The sequence below is a fragment of the Danio rerio genome, chromosome 8 (genome assembly GCF_049306965.1).
Source record: "Danio rerio strain Tuebingen ecotype United States chromosome 8, GRCz12tu, whole genome shotgun sequence".
NCBI lineage: Eukaryota > Metazoa > Chordata > Actinopteri > Cypriniformes > Danionidae > Danio > Danio rerio.
The window spans coordinates 18,228,668-18,244,998 of record NC_133183.1 but is presented as its reverse complement, the minus strand read 5'-3'; the positions used below and the strand labels follow the sequence as shown (position 1 = coordinate 18,244,998).

At 36.3% G+C, this 16,331-nt stretch overlaps 1 protein-coding gene across 1 annotated transcript in view; it reads left to right on the top strand.

The window, feature by feature from the left end:
• The first annotated feature begins 590 nt into the window (after nucleotides 1–590).
• rnf11b (ring finger protein 11b) overlaps nucleotides 591–16,331 on the top strand; it is a 39,911-nt gene continuing 24,170 nt past the window's right edge. The window contains exon 1 of the mRNA NM_001128408.1: nucleotides 591–1,141. Coding sequence (NP_001121880.1) covers nucleotides 1,019–1,141 — 123 coding nt within the window. The 5' untranslated portion in view covers nucleotides 591–1,018. The remainder of the gene's footprint in view (nucleotides 1,142–16,331) is intronic.

Below are 16,331 nucleotides of genomic sequence, written 5' to 3'. Positions count from 1 at the left end.
AACTCTGATAAACAGAAATTGGGGGAAAATATACATAAGGGGGCTAGTAATTCTGACATGGCATATCTGTAATTTTGAACGATTGTCATTGTATGCTCTGAATGACAACATGTTTATTTTACATTTAAGAAATTTCAGTAAAAATCACTGAAACAATCAGTAGCTAGCAGGAAAAAAAAACGGAAACTGAGAAATACGAATTCCCATATGGTATTTAAACAAGAAAAGCAATGAAGATATGAAAGACGACCCCTTTTTCTCCGGATTAACTTGGATGGATTTTTACCTCCGAATTGCACTTTAATCATCATGACATCGATTTGGTTATAATGTAGTAGTCACTCAGTTTAGTTATTCCTCCAATCTGTTCTTCAGGGGAAAGGGGAAAGTCGTGCGTTTTATTTTTCAAACTGACAATTTTACAATTGAAGTGAACTATGCCTTTAAATCGGCCTAATGCGGTCAAGTTTAAAGGCTTTAAACCCCTGTTGTTGGTGTTGTAAGTCTGCAATCTAATTGGGTGACGAGTATCCACTAATAGCGCCCTTACTACTGAAGACGCCTACTGATTGGTGGATTCTGTGCGGAGGCGGGACTTAGAATGACTGCCTGAAAGGCAACATTGCCTGAGTCGCCATTGAGAGCGAGCGCATATTTGATATTGTGGAAATTATCTCCTGGAAGGCTAACCAGTGTGTTTACTATTAAGACGAAGAGAAAGGGACAGCATTACATAAAGAGGCTTTAAATCAAAAAGACGTGTTTCACAGGTTTAGACTGTGTGAATTTATACAAACATCGTTTCATATCCGCGTATGACACTTTTTCCAGGCTTCTTTGTGTCGACAATGGTTTGTTTTTCTCCGTCAGGATCTCTCATGGTGATCGGATCGTTGTAAATGAATGATAGAGGGTTTTGTCGTCCTGTTTAAAGGGACAGAAGTCTGGTTGGAGTGATTAAGGGCGGAAGGGATAGGAAGGATTTCAACATTTAGACAACAAGGAGTTTGGAAAGGAGATGGGGAATTGTCTGAAATCTCCCACTTCGGATGATATCTCCTTGCTCCACGAATCCCAGTCAGACAGGGCCAGTTTCGGTGACGCCAACGATCCAGATCAGGAACCGCCACCTCCGTATCAGGTAAGCTTATAAAAACCATTAGAATACACAAAGAAACTTTGCTTTTGACTAATATAACGTGCCTTGTGTCCACCCTCCTGCTTCAATCATAACATGAACACTCGCAATTCATAATATCAAGCAAATAGACGTAAATATATCACCAACAGCAAGCTCCCGCAGGAGCTCCATCTGTTTAATTTCGCCCTAGAGTGTGTGCCATACTAAATCCTCTTTGTTCGACGTAAACTTGGCCTGCAGTTCACGTCAGACCATCCAGACAGATGGACAGTCTGTTATTTCATCTTTACTGCCGCCTCCGTGGCGTGTTGATTCACCAGCAGCAGCTTTATTGCGATAAAGGTAACCATTCTGGTTGTGACGATTCTTGTTTGCAGTTGTGACGTCATGTCGATGTTATTCTCCTTGCTCGAGTGTTACACAAACCTTTTAAAATATTCTGTTTTCTTCTCTTCACAGACTGTAAGGGCAAACTATATGTATTTAATTTAAATATTACTAATACTGATGTTGTACACATACACAATGTTACTACCTCACTATATATATATTTTTGCAAACTTCCGGGAAGAGAGCTTAAAAATGCTTATAATATGACAATGGGCTGCTCTACATTGTCCTTTAGTCAGAAGTGTTGGGAAGCCTTGCACTCGGGGATTTCCCCATTTTACGGACATGTGGAATCAGTTGAGGTCTAAGTCATGAGATCATGATATTTTAAAGTGATGTCATGCTTTACAAAACATAGTTCAAATGGAAGAACTGGGTTGGCCAGGGTCTTTTTGTTGGATGAAACAAACCATGTCGAAGCAGATAAACTTGTGTAGCACCGTAAGTGAACGTTTTATGTCCAGTCACTGTGTTTTGTAAGAAGCAACATGACTCAGAAGATGTCTGATCTGAAATGTTTGCAACTGTGGTGGCTGTTACATCCTCTTGTTGTGTTGACCTTATCTGTTTTACAAGAACTCTCCAACAAACTGATTGAGGTAAAATTGGTTTAATATTTAGACATTCAGACTTTCGCATTAATAATATAATTTCTGAAAATTAGTCTTTGCAAATCCTAAATAGTGAAATTATATTAGCAGCCAATGACTATTGAAGTACAACATTGTTCAGAGTCAAATAAGTAGTGATAATGTTGTTTAAAGTCATACTTGCGTGTGATTTCAGACCCAATGTTCAAAGTACCATAGTAAACATTATAAGAAGTGTGTCACAAGTAAGTTGTCACTGAAATAATGTGCAAATACAAAACCAACTTTACATTTATAACAAATAATAGTGAGCCGTTGACCGAAGCACAGATAATCTTGTATGCATCTTGAAAGCACACACAGTAATTTCCTCACAACTGATGTGACATAATATAATCTTATTAAGCAAAAGGAACATTCTCTTCAGTCTTAGTTTCAGTTTTTTTCAGCTGAAGGTGGGACGTTAAGTGCTGGACTACTTTCATTTATCAGTTGTGCTAACATTGTTGTCCAATTCATACATTCAAAACATGATTCAAAAATACACATATCCAATTTGTAAGTTTGAAACACGGTTCAGGCGAAGCAGTGGCGCAGAAGGGAGTGCTGTCGCCTCACAGCAAGAAGGTTGCTGGGTCGCTGGTTTGAGCCTCGGCTCCGTTTCTGTGTGGAGTTTGCATGTTCTCCCTGCGTTCGCGTGGGTTTCCTCCGGGTGCTCCGGTTTCCCCCACAGTCCAAAGACATGCGGTACAGGTGAATTGGGTAGTCTAAATTGTCCGTAGTGTATGAGTGTGTGTGTGTGAATGTGTGTGTGGATGTTTCCCAGAGATGGGTTGTGGCTGGAAGGGTATCCGAGGCGTAAAAACTTGCTGGATAAGTTGGCGATTCATTCTGCTGTGCGACCCCAGATTAATAAAGGGACTAAGCCGACAAGAAAGAAATGAAACACGGTTTAAAAATACACAATATATGAATTCCAAATATGATTTAAAAATACACTAATCCAACTCATACATTTGCAACATGATGTAAAAATACACAAATCCAATTCGTAAGTTAGAAACTTAGTTTAAGAATACACAATTCATACATTCGAAACATGATTCAAAAACACATGTCCAATTTGTAAGTTTGAAACACGGTTCAAAAATACACAATATATGAATTCCAAATACGATTTAAAAACACACAAATCCAATTTGTAAATTCAAAACATGATTTAAAAATACACTAATCCAATTCATACATTTGAAACACGATTAAAAAATACACAAATCCAATTCGTAAATTCAAAAGACAATTAAAAAATACACAAATCCAATTTGTAAAAAATACACAAATCTATATAGAAAATTTGAAACAAGATTAAAAAATACACAAATTCAATTCATACATTCAAAACACCATTCAGAAATGCAAAAATCCAATTCATAAGTTTAAAACATCATTCAAAAATACACATCCAATTTGTAAATGCGAAGCACGATTCAAAAATGCACAAATCCAATTTGTAAATTCAAAACACTACGTCATTAGCAGTGATGTCATGCACATTGCATATTTAGCTTATATTCATGGACAAGTACTTCACAACCAAAGCAACAATTACGAGTATAAAAAAGTGGCATTGCCAACTACATTTTTAGTAATTTTAATTTGTTTATGGCAATGTGCATTGATTTGATCTCACTAGTGTGTCCATTCCTGATTTTTATTTTATTCTTTGTTTTGTTTCCACTGATCAATTGAAACATGGAATTGGTTATGTTTGAGATGCTGTAGATCAGTTTTAATTGTTATTCTGATATTTGCTTCTGGTGTTATTTTATTTTGTGCTCTGTTATAGTTATTTGCACTCCATATATTGAACAGAAATATTATCTTGGAAGATTTAGCATCCATTTTTGAGCAGATCTAACAGCTTGAAAGCAAATGGGGAAGTGCGTTCATATCTTCTGTTACTGAGCTGTCTTTCAAGAGCAGAGACCTTTCTGCTGAACGCTAGCAAAAACTGAGCTCAGCTTTCTGGTTTGTGAAGTTATTGAGTCTCTTGGGTGTAGGACCAGACAAGGGTGTAAAAAGCGGGCAGCGGAGACAGTACTGTGCTGAATTCGCCCAGCATTTGTTAAAGGCACTGCTGCTCTGTGCAATATTTGGATGGCACGCTTCAGCTTATTGTCGGAATGTTGGACAGACAGGAGGTCTTTTTGAACCACGCTGTAGATGAAAAAATGCACGGCCCCCTTGAGAACCCAAATCATTTCCAATCTCAGCACATTCTTGCGTCGCCTGCCAAGAATGCTTGACGTTTTTTCCTCTGGAGTCTCAGGCAGGGAGCTAGAATGGGTTGCCTGTGCTCCCAACTATGTGCTGAAACTGTTCTGTTTTTGAAGTTATAAAGGGACTTTTAAAACGCAATCGTAAATAGTTGTATGGTGTTTTGAATGCCTCACACTCACTCAAACGTTGAAAAAAGTATGTACTTGCTTCCAAACCTCATTTTAAGAAATGCTGGGTTCCACACAATACCTTCATGTTGTCTCAGCAAAAATCTATTAACTTAACTTAATCATCACTGGTGGTGGTGTGGAGAGACCCCCCCCCACCCCTCATGATTGTGGAGCGCTTTGGGTGTATGGCCATAAACAAGAAATTCGCTATATAAATAAATACACATTACTTTTTTTTTTTTACAAATTTAAGTGAATTGAACATAAAACAATAAAGCTGTCCCCAACAAAACTCAAGAATTCTGTTGTTTCAACTCATTTTAAAGGGTCACAAAACAGCAAAACACATTTTTTTTTTTATTTTGACGCTCGTATACGTGTCCCATGTAGCTAAAAACACTATTAGGGCACATATATTTCATTAAAAATGGAAAATTGGTTGTTTTTGCATTGTTTAGAGCAAATTAGTTCTTCTGGCTTAAATAAGTTGAGCGATGAGATTGTGGAGATTGGCTGTCTGTATCGGCTGGTACAAAGTGACGTCATTGAGTTTTCAGCACATCTGTTTATTAATTCATTGGAGAGACTTGGTTAGAATCAATCAGCGCATTCTATTTTGAACGAGATGCAGCTTTGTTTATATGCATGATATATCTCCAAAGGCTCCTTTTACCTGTTACAGTGTTCAAAGAGGCGCCATGTTGTGTTGCCAACCTTAATTCAAACAAGTATTAGAAGAATTGTTTAGAGACATCAGTGATATGGGTCATCAGTGTTGCATAAATGTGCTGCAATGAAGGTTTTGTTTCCATTTCCCCACGATGAGAGCACAGCTTGTGTGTGGACCCACATGTGTGGATTACAGTGGTCTGCTAACATGCAACAAAAATATGTTTGTAAGGAACATTTATTTCCAATCTGGAAATGGTAAAATCTCAATTTGCCACTCGTCTTCTTTTAAAAAAAGATGTAGTGTCAGGTCTTGATAGTCCTGTCTCTACAGATTTGGTAAGTGTGTTATCAATGTTCTTTGTTTGTTTTTAATTTGTTTAAATTCAGCCCATATAAACTGTTTGAAACCAATCACGTTGCAATGGTTGTAAAAAAAAAAAGTAGTAATTCCAATAAATATTTTTTTCAGTGTGAGGCAAGGTTATTGTAGTTAACAAAAACGACCAAAAAAACGAAAACTAAACTGCAAAATATTTGTTGTTACCTGAAATAAAAATAAAAGTTTTTTTTTTTAAAACTAAAATTAACTGAAACTGTATTGTGTACATATAAAACTAACTAAAATTATAGCAAAAAACTCCTGCGTTTTCGTATTTGCGAATGTATTTAATACATAATCTTACTGTAAGACTTTTAGAAGTAAATATAATCCGCGCTGCAGGTGTTTGACCCTTCCGCACCACAGAGTCTCCTGCTGCCACTGACCAGATCGAGCTCATCCTCGCTGTTGCTCCCGTAACAAAAACAGTGAGTGGACATGACAGCAGCACGGTGACACCATTAAATACAGAGACATAAAACTATTACTTTAACACATTTGTGCCCAATAATGGGTTTTATTTCTGTATCGCGATTACGAACAAATTCTTTTTAGCCGGATCTTCTAAGTGTACTGGTTGAACTAGTTCACCAGATTGAACTGAGTTATTTGAAATTATTTGTCTCCAGTAAGCACTTATCTACAAAATACTTACTTTTTAACAAGCCTAATACCCCATCTGACTCTAAATAATCAAATATATACTCTTATTCAGTTATTAGAACAGTAACGTTACATTGAGAAGCGGTAAACCAATAATACTTTGCATGCGTGATTCAGTGAAACAAACACAAACAGTACAGCCTGCTGTGACTGAACTAAATTTGAACAACGGCAGCGCGAGTGAACCAAGGGCTTAAATAAGAGGATCTGGTGAAAAACGTAAGTTTATTTCATAACAGAAAATCGTAATGGAATTTAAATAAGTGAATCATGATTCAGTTGGGTTGCAAAGCTTTACTGTAAGACATTTTTCAGATCATGGTGATGTTTTAACTGACTGAAATTACTATGGCTGACTACATAATGTTGAGTCCTAACATAAAGATCTAAACTTCCCATCACTACTGTGAGTCTAACCTCAGAGCAGCCTTGCACACATATTGTACTTAGGGCTGCTGTCTTGTGAGCTGTTAGATTTGAATTTGAGGATGGGTAGATTGTTGTGGTAGATGATGGTGTTCATGTGTCCTCTAAACACAGGTTTCAAAAAATGCATGACTGAGTTTTTATTATACTATATTTATCCTGTTGATTTTGAATCTCACACCTAACAAATATTCTCATTAAGAAAAAAAAACTAAAACTACCACTAAAACTAATAAAAACTAAACTAAAACTAAGTCATTTCAAAATATAGAAACTAATAAAAACTAAATTTACCCCTAAAACTAATTAAAACTAACTGAATTTGAAAACAAAAAGTCAAAACGAAATAGAAACTAAAACTATAGAAAAATCCAGAACTATTATAACCTTTGTGTGAGGCCTTTTATATCTAATCAAGGTATATTCATGTCAATCAAAGTGGTGGACAAAATATACATGAATGAGATTGGAAATGTTTAGAGCTTGACCATTTTTGGTGGCAGATAAAAATGCAACCTCACTAGGCTTTCTTTTAAATAGTCACTAAAGACTACCTAATTTCAACCTACTGACCTCATTCTTAAAATGGAGCTATTTTTGAAGTACACTGGCCAAGTTTTTTAGATGGGGAAAAAAGTGCTTTCTTACCTGTCCTGAAGGCATATTTATACCTCTGCATCAAGTGCACTTGACAGGTTTGGCATAGCCATCGTACAGTCTCTTTACACTGATGTACACCCCTCAAATGTAACTATATGTCACGACTACACAGAGCATAAGTTCTGTGATTGGTCGGCCTGGTAGCGGTGATGAGTGTGGGTGTGGAAGCAGTGTGAGGCAGGTGGCAAGTGTTGAACAAGCGTTGAGTCCTGCAGAGGAGCTCCAGATGGATACATTTGTGTTCATTTTATGATTAAAGTTGCTGAACGTAGGACTGCACGATATTGGAAAAATCTTATATTGCGATTTATTTTATTTTTTCTTCATTAAATATTGCAATACAAATACAGTTTCACAAGATGTTTTGAATAACTCTATTTGACAGTTTTCTGTCGAATTTTCAAGTTTGTATTCAGATACAGTAATTGAATAATCACTAAACACATGATTTTGTCTCGTTTCTAGTTTAAATATCTAAAAAAAATCTTAGATCAAGTAAAAATATTGTTTTGTTTCCAACTTCAGAATAAATAAATCAAAATTAAGAGATTTTCCTTAATACAATCAAAATTATCTGCCAATGAAGTAAAATAATCTTGCTTTCACTTTGTACTGTAGCTGTTTGTACTAGAAAGAAAGAAAGAAAGAAAGAAAAGAAAGAAAGAAAGAAAGAAAGAAAGAAAGAAAGAAAGAAAGAAAGAGAATTGAATAGAAATAAAAAATAGAAATAAAATTGATCTTTGTTTCACCTCCAAAACATCATAGTTATTTGTGCCCAAATGTTTTAAACTCTCTTAATACTCAGTCACAGCGTTAAAAACACATGCAAATGATAAGCTCACTCTATTATGGCTAAACTTAGCAGTGGGTTCTGGTCAACTAATTCAGACTCAACATTGCATATCTTGTGATGTGACTATTGTGATTGTGCACATTGCGATATTGGTACTTGAACTCTATATTGGGCAGCCCTAGTTTACCAGTTCCACCTCTTTCTTCTTTGAATAAGTGTGAGCTATTTCTAGCAGTGTAAACTTAAAACACTGGAAATGAAACTCTGTTGCCTACTAGCATTTCAGGAATGTTAGTATTAATGGCAAGTATTAATGCTTGCTCACAAAGGCACCTGCTATGTGTAAGGTATGCGGGGTGGGTATGGCGATCAGTTGATGAAGAAGTATAAATGTTGCTTTGTAGTCACCATTTGCTTTGTGGTCACCATTCACGTTTAAATATAAATTGCTTTAATTTATTTTTTCCTGCCAGATGAAAAGATCAGAACTATCTCATGCCTATTGAACCTTACTTTAAAGAAATCAGCTAAGTGGTCGAAAAAAGTTAATCAAAATCATCTTAATCCCAGATTTATTTGACATTTCAAAAAAACTATTTTATGTTCCACGAAAAAACAAAGCAGTTTGGGAATTATTTCCGTAAATAAAGACTGCACTTCCATCTGTCTATCATTAAATGTCACATTAACAACGTATGCATATAGATTACTGTTTAGTTTGTGTAATCACAAAGTGCAAAACAAATATTAGCAGAAAGCTGAATGATACTTTTTTAGGTATGCTGGGTCCCAATTTGCATACTTATACTACACCCTAAAAGTATATACTTTTGAGTGTGTAACACAGAAGTATGCAAGCTTTGGGACATACTTCCTTGAAGGGAAGCAGCAGCAGGATAGTCTGCCGTTCCTGAGTCGTTTATGCAGGGAATCTCCTCAGCTCTTTGGGTAATTATGCATTCAGAAGTTAATGTCCAAACATATCTTGATATATAAGTTCACATTATTGTTGCAGATGAAATATAACACGAAAAATGTGGTTTAGTTATGTTCCAGTTGGCTAGATATTGGTTAAAAATCACTCAAACAACTTTACTGAAGCCTCTCTACTTGACGCTTGATCTCGCGTGTCCGCCATGTTTGTAGTTTGTTTTACCCGAGTTTTTAGTTATAATCAAATTCACATCCAATGTGCAATGTATTGTGGGCAATATTAGCGGTTAGAGTATGGACGCTTATACACTTCGAATTTTTACCGGAAGTAGTAAACCATCAGGGAACCTTTGGCATACTCTTTTTCAACATACTATGGGACATGCTAATTCTATCTTTCAAATACAATTTAGGATGCATAGTACGTGAATTGGAACGCAGCCGTAGTCTAGTGGTTCAGATTTGCACACCAAGTTGGATTGAAATGTTCAACAGAAATGCAAAGGGAGAAAAATTGAACCCTATTTTATGACAAAGGGTATGCACATGACTAAAAACCTACTTTTATTTGATCAAATACAGCGCAAACAGTAATATTGTGAAAATAGTATTACAATTTCATGTAACTGTTTGTGTAACTGATGTAATTCACCATTTAATTAAATTCAGCAGGTTCAGTGTAATTCATTAATCATTCTGATATGGCAGTTTGCACAATTAATATTCATTTATTTTCCTTTGGCTTAGTGCCTGAATGGGGTCACCACAGTGGAATGAACTGCCAACTATATGTTTTATGCAGCAGATGGCCTTCCAGCTGCAACCCAGTACTGGGAAACACCCATACACTCTCACATTCACACACGCTTGTCAATTTTGTTTACCCAATTCATCTAAACAGCATGTCTTTGTACTATGGATTAAACCGGAGCACTTGTAGGAAAAACACGTGAACAAGGGGAGAACATGCAAACTCCACACAGAAATGCCAACTGACTTAGTCAGGACTTGAACTAGTGACCTTCTTGCTGTGAGGTGACCAATCACTGAGCCACCGTGCCGCCCACTTCCTAAATAATTAATATGCAATTAAAACACTTGCACTGCTTAATACACTTTTTAAAATAATTTTTTTTAAGTCAAAAATACATAATTTATGTGAGTTTTTCTTATAAACTGTTACTTTTTGTCAGTTTTTTTGCATCCATTTCATTTTCTTTCATCGTTCTGACCACAAAGCGTTTGAACAGTGAAGTATGTTTATTTAGATTTCCTGCAAAACCATTTATGTTTTCTGTTTCGGTTGATGTCTTATCAAAGCTCTCATGGTTCCTGGCTTTCTTCAGCCGCTATGTTAAGAAGCATTAACACTATTGTGTAAGGAGCTCAGTAGAGTTAGCCTAGTTTTAAGCCCGCTGTCTCGAGCAGAGACTAAACAGACGACAGCAACAATATAATCTGAATCCCTTCCACTCTGATCTTTGGACTGTAAAGTAAATACAGTTTACACACTAAAGCAGATCAGCGGGAATGTTTGGAGACTAAGTTGTGCATCTGATTGCAAAAGAAAGCCTTGAGGAGACAAAGGAGTGTAATGTAAGGTCTTCCTGGTTGTTTGGAAAGCAGCTGACAGCATTTGCTGACTCACGAGTCCGAGGCTGAACGTGGTGAGATAAGCACGTCTGCTTGAGAGAAACACGGTGCAGGAGCCAGCATTGAAAATAATGGAGGTTCCCTTCAGCCAAATGAAATGTGTTGTGGTTTCCCCACCTCTCTACTCATCAATCGATTTCTTTCTCTCTCTCTCTCACTCTCTCTCTCTCTCTCTCTCTCTCTGCTGACTTTAAGCAACAGACTACAACAGAGTGCTTTCTCTGCTCGCTCTCACAGAGGACTTACGTCACCTCATGCAGACAGTTCATCTATACTGGACACACTCAATCCTTGCCCTCACTTTACCCGTCTCACTTTCTCCCACACTAATACACCTACACACGACTTTGGCTCTGGAGTCTTTCAGACAGTACGTCATGAGCATGCAACTTTTTAATAGATATTTAGACATTTTGTTATGTTTATCGGGGTGAAAATGTTTGGAATATTTAGTGTTTTGCAGCAAGCCTAAATGTTAAAAATAAATTCCTAAATTGCAAGTTCATTTAAACCTGACTAGAAATATTTGGGAAATATAAAAAAAACTTAAGTCATATTATTAAATATTCAAGTTAAAATATTTGTAATTTGTAATTATTTTGTAATAAACTAACTGTAATAAACATTTAAATAAAAGTGGCTTATAAGCTTATTTCCTTTTAGTAAAGTGATGCATATATAGGTGCATTTTAACTTTTTCTACATCAGATATAACCTCAACTTTTAGACATGATCAATTCTTCGTCCATCATTTGCAATGATTTCAAATTGCTTTGATCGTGATTTTACTTACCAATGTTTAAATCTGTTTTATGTATTATTTTCTGTAAAGCTAAACTAACTAAATGGCTAGATGGTAAGACACGTTAGAGAGATTATATGCAACACAAACACACACACACACACATACACACACACACACACATACACATATATATATATATATATATATATATATATATATATATATATATATATATATATATATATATATATATATATATATATATATATATATATATATATATATATATATATATATATAGAGAGAGAGAGAGAGAGAGAGAGAGAGTCTCCAACTGTCTCCAACGCACAACACAGGAACTCTTTACTCGTGGACTTACTGTTGATATTATTGTCACCACTTTCATCCTGTTTCACAAATTACCATTAATCTATTTTTATTAATATTTTTTAGTTCTACTGATATATTGTTATTTTTATTAATCTATTTTTATTTTTTACATTTCTTTTCTTTATTTCTATATTATATTTTATGTTTATATATTTGTTTGCACTACTGCCCTTTTTGCACTGTCTTGTCTGTACGCAGCGACGCTGCACTGCTTTGGCAATACGAATGTACAGTTATTTGTCATGCCAATAAAGCACCTAAAATGTGAAATGTGAAAAAAAAATGTGAAATGTGAGAGAGAGAGAGAGAGAGAGAGAGAGAGAGAGAGAGAGAGAGAGAGAGAGAGAGAGAGAGAGAGAGAGAGAGAGAGAGAGAGAGAGAGAGAGAGAGAGAGAGAGAGAGAGAGAGAGAGAGAGAGAGAGAGAGAGAGAGAGAGAGAGAGAGAGAGAGAGAGAGAGAGAGAGAGAGAGAGAGAGAGAGAGAGAGAGGCATATACAGTAAAGTTGAAGTCAGAATTATTAGCCATTATTTCTTTTTTCTTTTTTTTATATTTCCCAAATGATATTTAACAGAGTAAGGAAATGTTCACAGTATGTCTGATACTATTTTTTCTTCTGGAGAAAGTCCTATTTGCTTTATTTCGGCTAGAATAAAAGCAGTTTTACATAAAAAAAAAAAAACATTTTAAGGTCAAAGTAATTTAAGGTTAGATTATAACTCTCTTAGGATCGCCTCACAGCAAGAAGGTCGCTGGTTTGAGCCTCGGCTGGATCAGTTGGCATTTCTGTGTGGAGTTTGCTTATTCTCCTCGTGTTCGCGTGGGTTTCCTCCGGGTGCTCCGGTTTCCCCCACAGTTCAAAGACATGTGGTATAGGTAAATTGGGTAAGCTAAATTGTCTAGTGTATGTGTGTAACTGAGTGTGTATGGATGTTTCCCAGTGATGGGTTGCAGGTTGAAGGGCATCTGCTGCCTAAAACATATGCTGGATAAGTTGGCAGTTTATTCCGCTATGGCGACCTCACATTAATAAAGGGACTAAGCTGAAATGAAAATGAATAAGTGTAATTCTCGTACATAAAACGTGACTTATTTGTGTGAATGAAACAAATAAGTGAAAGGTGTGTGAATGCTTGAGTTGGGGAGAAGGAAAGCTTTCTGTTTTGTTGTTAATGTGCTTGATATGTTAATTTATTATGAAGGAGATTTGAAGAAAGGTGTTGGTTTCTATGAGGGGAAATCCATGCAGTGTACACAAAGCATTCACGGTAGATACATTTCTGGATTGTGTGAAGAAACAGGCCTGCAGCTTTTAAAGTGTTGGACTTTAAACATTTAACCATTTATTTTCCTGAAGCATTACAATTTAGCAAACTGCAAAGAAATTAGTTTTATGAGAACTTTTTGCAATTTATGCAGAATACGCAACACTATTACTACTATTACGATACTATTGCTTATCTTAATCTCTCTACCTGAATATTGTTGTGCATGTCCATACGTTTCTGGCTATGACAGGTAGTTTACTATACTTAAACGGCCTCCCAAGTCACCTGTGAGTTGTTGTAAAACTAATTCACATCTTGAATGTGCAGCTGACAAATCTTCAGCTAGCTATTGTGCTAATACAGGCTACAATCTCCAAATAATGTTTCCAGCACCTTAATGAATCTATGGGACAAATAATTAAGGCAGTTCTGAAGGTGCAGCACTAGCAAGGGTTATCATAAAATGGAAGTGGCCCATGGGAATATGAAGCACACACACATACTGTACCTGTGCGTGTAGGAGTGTTCATGTGTGTTAAAGGAGATCAGGTTTTGTGCTGAGCTGTTATAGACTGTTTCTACACCGCTGACTTGGTAGCACTCAAACAGCTGTTTGTTTAACCTTCGTGCGCTCAGATAAGCGTCCACCTCCTCACTGCTACGACAAAAGAACAAACTCTGTGTTTGTGTGTGTGACAGAAAAAGAAAAGGAGTTGATTGCCTCAGTGCAAAGCAGGTGCAGAAATTGTCTATTCTCATAAGACTGGATGTAAACATGCACTTTGAAAGTTCAGCCTTATATGTATTTAATGAATGTCTTGTAGCTGCTGGGGGGAAATCACAACTTTTTTTTTTTGTAATTGTTTAACATAATTAGACAGTGGGGTGGCATGGTGGCTTAGTGGTTGACAATGTCGCCTCGCTGTACGTTCACACCGAAAGTGACAAGAGCGTCATAGTAGCCGGAAGTCATTAATTTTCAATGGGAACTGGCGGTGAGGAACGGCACATCTTCGCCTGTGTGGGTATCGAGGGGAGTTAAAATCAAGGCTGTTTCTCAAATCCAAGAATACAGAGAACGGACTTGTGTTTTTGTGGAGACCGGTCTTGCCAAGTTACCTCGGTAGAACGAACTCGAGAGACTGGAAGAACAGAGACTACGTCCTCTGAGAAATGAGATGCTGCATTCCTTCCTGGTTCTTCCTGATGGTCACATTAACTTCACACGTTTTAATGGAAAATTTCTTAAACATTACAACATTCATACAACGATTTATTGTTTTCCCCTTTTCACAATATATACTGTTCATAAAGACCTTACAAATATAAGTTGCACAATACAAATAAAACTAATTTTAATATGAATTTCGGCAAATAGACACTCTTGATGTGTTTATGCTTTATTGAAGATTTTCATGGTATCTTTCATCGTTTCATTTAGGGAAACTCCTGAAACAAATAAGTCATATCTCTGAACTTGTATATAAAATACTGTGCTTCCCACCTCCTTCATCAGCCACAATAACTTCTGACTTCTCAAGCAAGTTTTGCGTTCAAATCTGCATCGATGCATCCTCTATCAAGAACACATCCGGAAACTGTCAAACGTCCTCCGTTCTTGCGGTCTTTGAGTTTGGAACTGAACTTTGACAGTTGATGATGACGTTATACGAGAACATGAGGACGCAGGATGGCTGAAGAATGCATATTGAGAAACAGCCCAAGTCAAATTTATGGTAATGAGCTATGATGCAGTTTGGTGGCAGGAAATCGGAATGTAGAAGTCCGCTTGAAAAGAATCCAGAGAACCCAGTTGTGTGAACTTTGGTTCCAACCACAGTTGTTCCCAAGGGTTTGAATATTGTGGCCGCTGGATTTCCTGATGTTTTCTTAAAGGGACTTTTAATTACCTGCGAGTTACTGATGTGTATTAATGTTTATTATTTTAAAGTGGGAATCTCATGCCAACTAAAACGACAGTACAAAACAGTATTGCTGCTTCAGAATATTTCAGACATATGGACATATTGGATAAGTGGAGCAAAGCCACACCACACGCAACAACTTGATCTTCTAAAGTTTAACAAATTTGATAAAAGCCATGCAACATTTTCATGCTATAACTTTTTTTATATGGAATTGTAACTGATTTGCTGATATGCTGCAGCGACCCCTTTAAATACGAGATCAGTGTAGCGAATTTTGTGGCTCTTGCCAATGGATCTGTGAAGGCAGAGTGTTGTCACCAGGGCATCCAGATTCCAGAGTGAACTATGATGCTCTCGCTGCCTTCGATGTGAATGCACAGTTAGAGACAAATTGTCGCTGGATCAAGCATTGACTGGTTCAGTTGGCATTTCTGTGTGGAGTTTGCATGTTCTCCCCATGTTCACAGATGTGTGCTGTTAGGGGTTGTAATAGTAAATTGGGAAAGCTAAATTGTGTTTAGCGTATGGGTGTTTTCCAGTACGGGTTGCAGCTGGAAGGGCATCCCCTGTGTAAAACATGGTAGCTAAGTTGGTGGTTTATTCCTCTGTGGCAACCTCTGAAATAGAGACTAAGCTGGAGGAAAAGGAATAAATGAATAATTAGACATTTTTTTTTAGATTTGTTGTTAAATTTAAGGGTTAAGTAAATTAAAATGTGGCATTTATAAATGCTATATTAAGTCGGAATATAAGAAACTGCATCTAATGTTAATCACACTATTAAAGATCAGGAAATCACTGAACTTGACGGAGTATCCTAAGCTATAATACTACATTTATTTGTGAATCTTCATGTAAAATTCTTGAGCTTATTAAATTTTGATTATGCAATTTCTGTATTATTTATTATTTGAATGTTTCTTTTAAATAGATATATATTGAATATGTAAATTTTGTTTAGCTTGTGTTTATAGAAAAGAGCATAAAAAATCTTATCAACCTCCAAAATTAAATGTGTAGTTTAAAATAAACATGGCATTTATTACTATATTTATTTATTGTTTTTACATACTGTTACTCTTAGTGTGTTGTGCCAAATAAATGTTGCTCTTATTGGATCATTGAAGCAGTTGTTAGTTATGCATCTTAGAAAACATCTTCTCTATAATAAGTCGTGTTAGCTCATGTTTAGTTCTGGAAGCAAATGCTGGGTAATAACAGTAGTGCTGGCAATGCTAGCGTAGCTCATCCT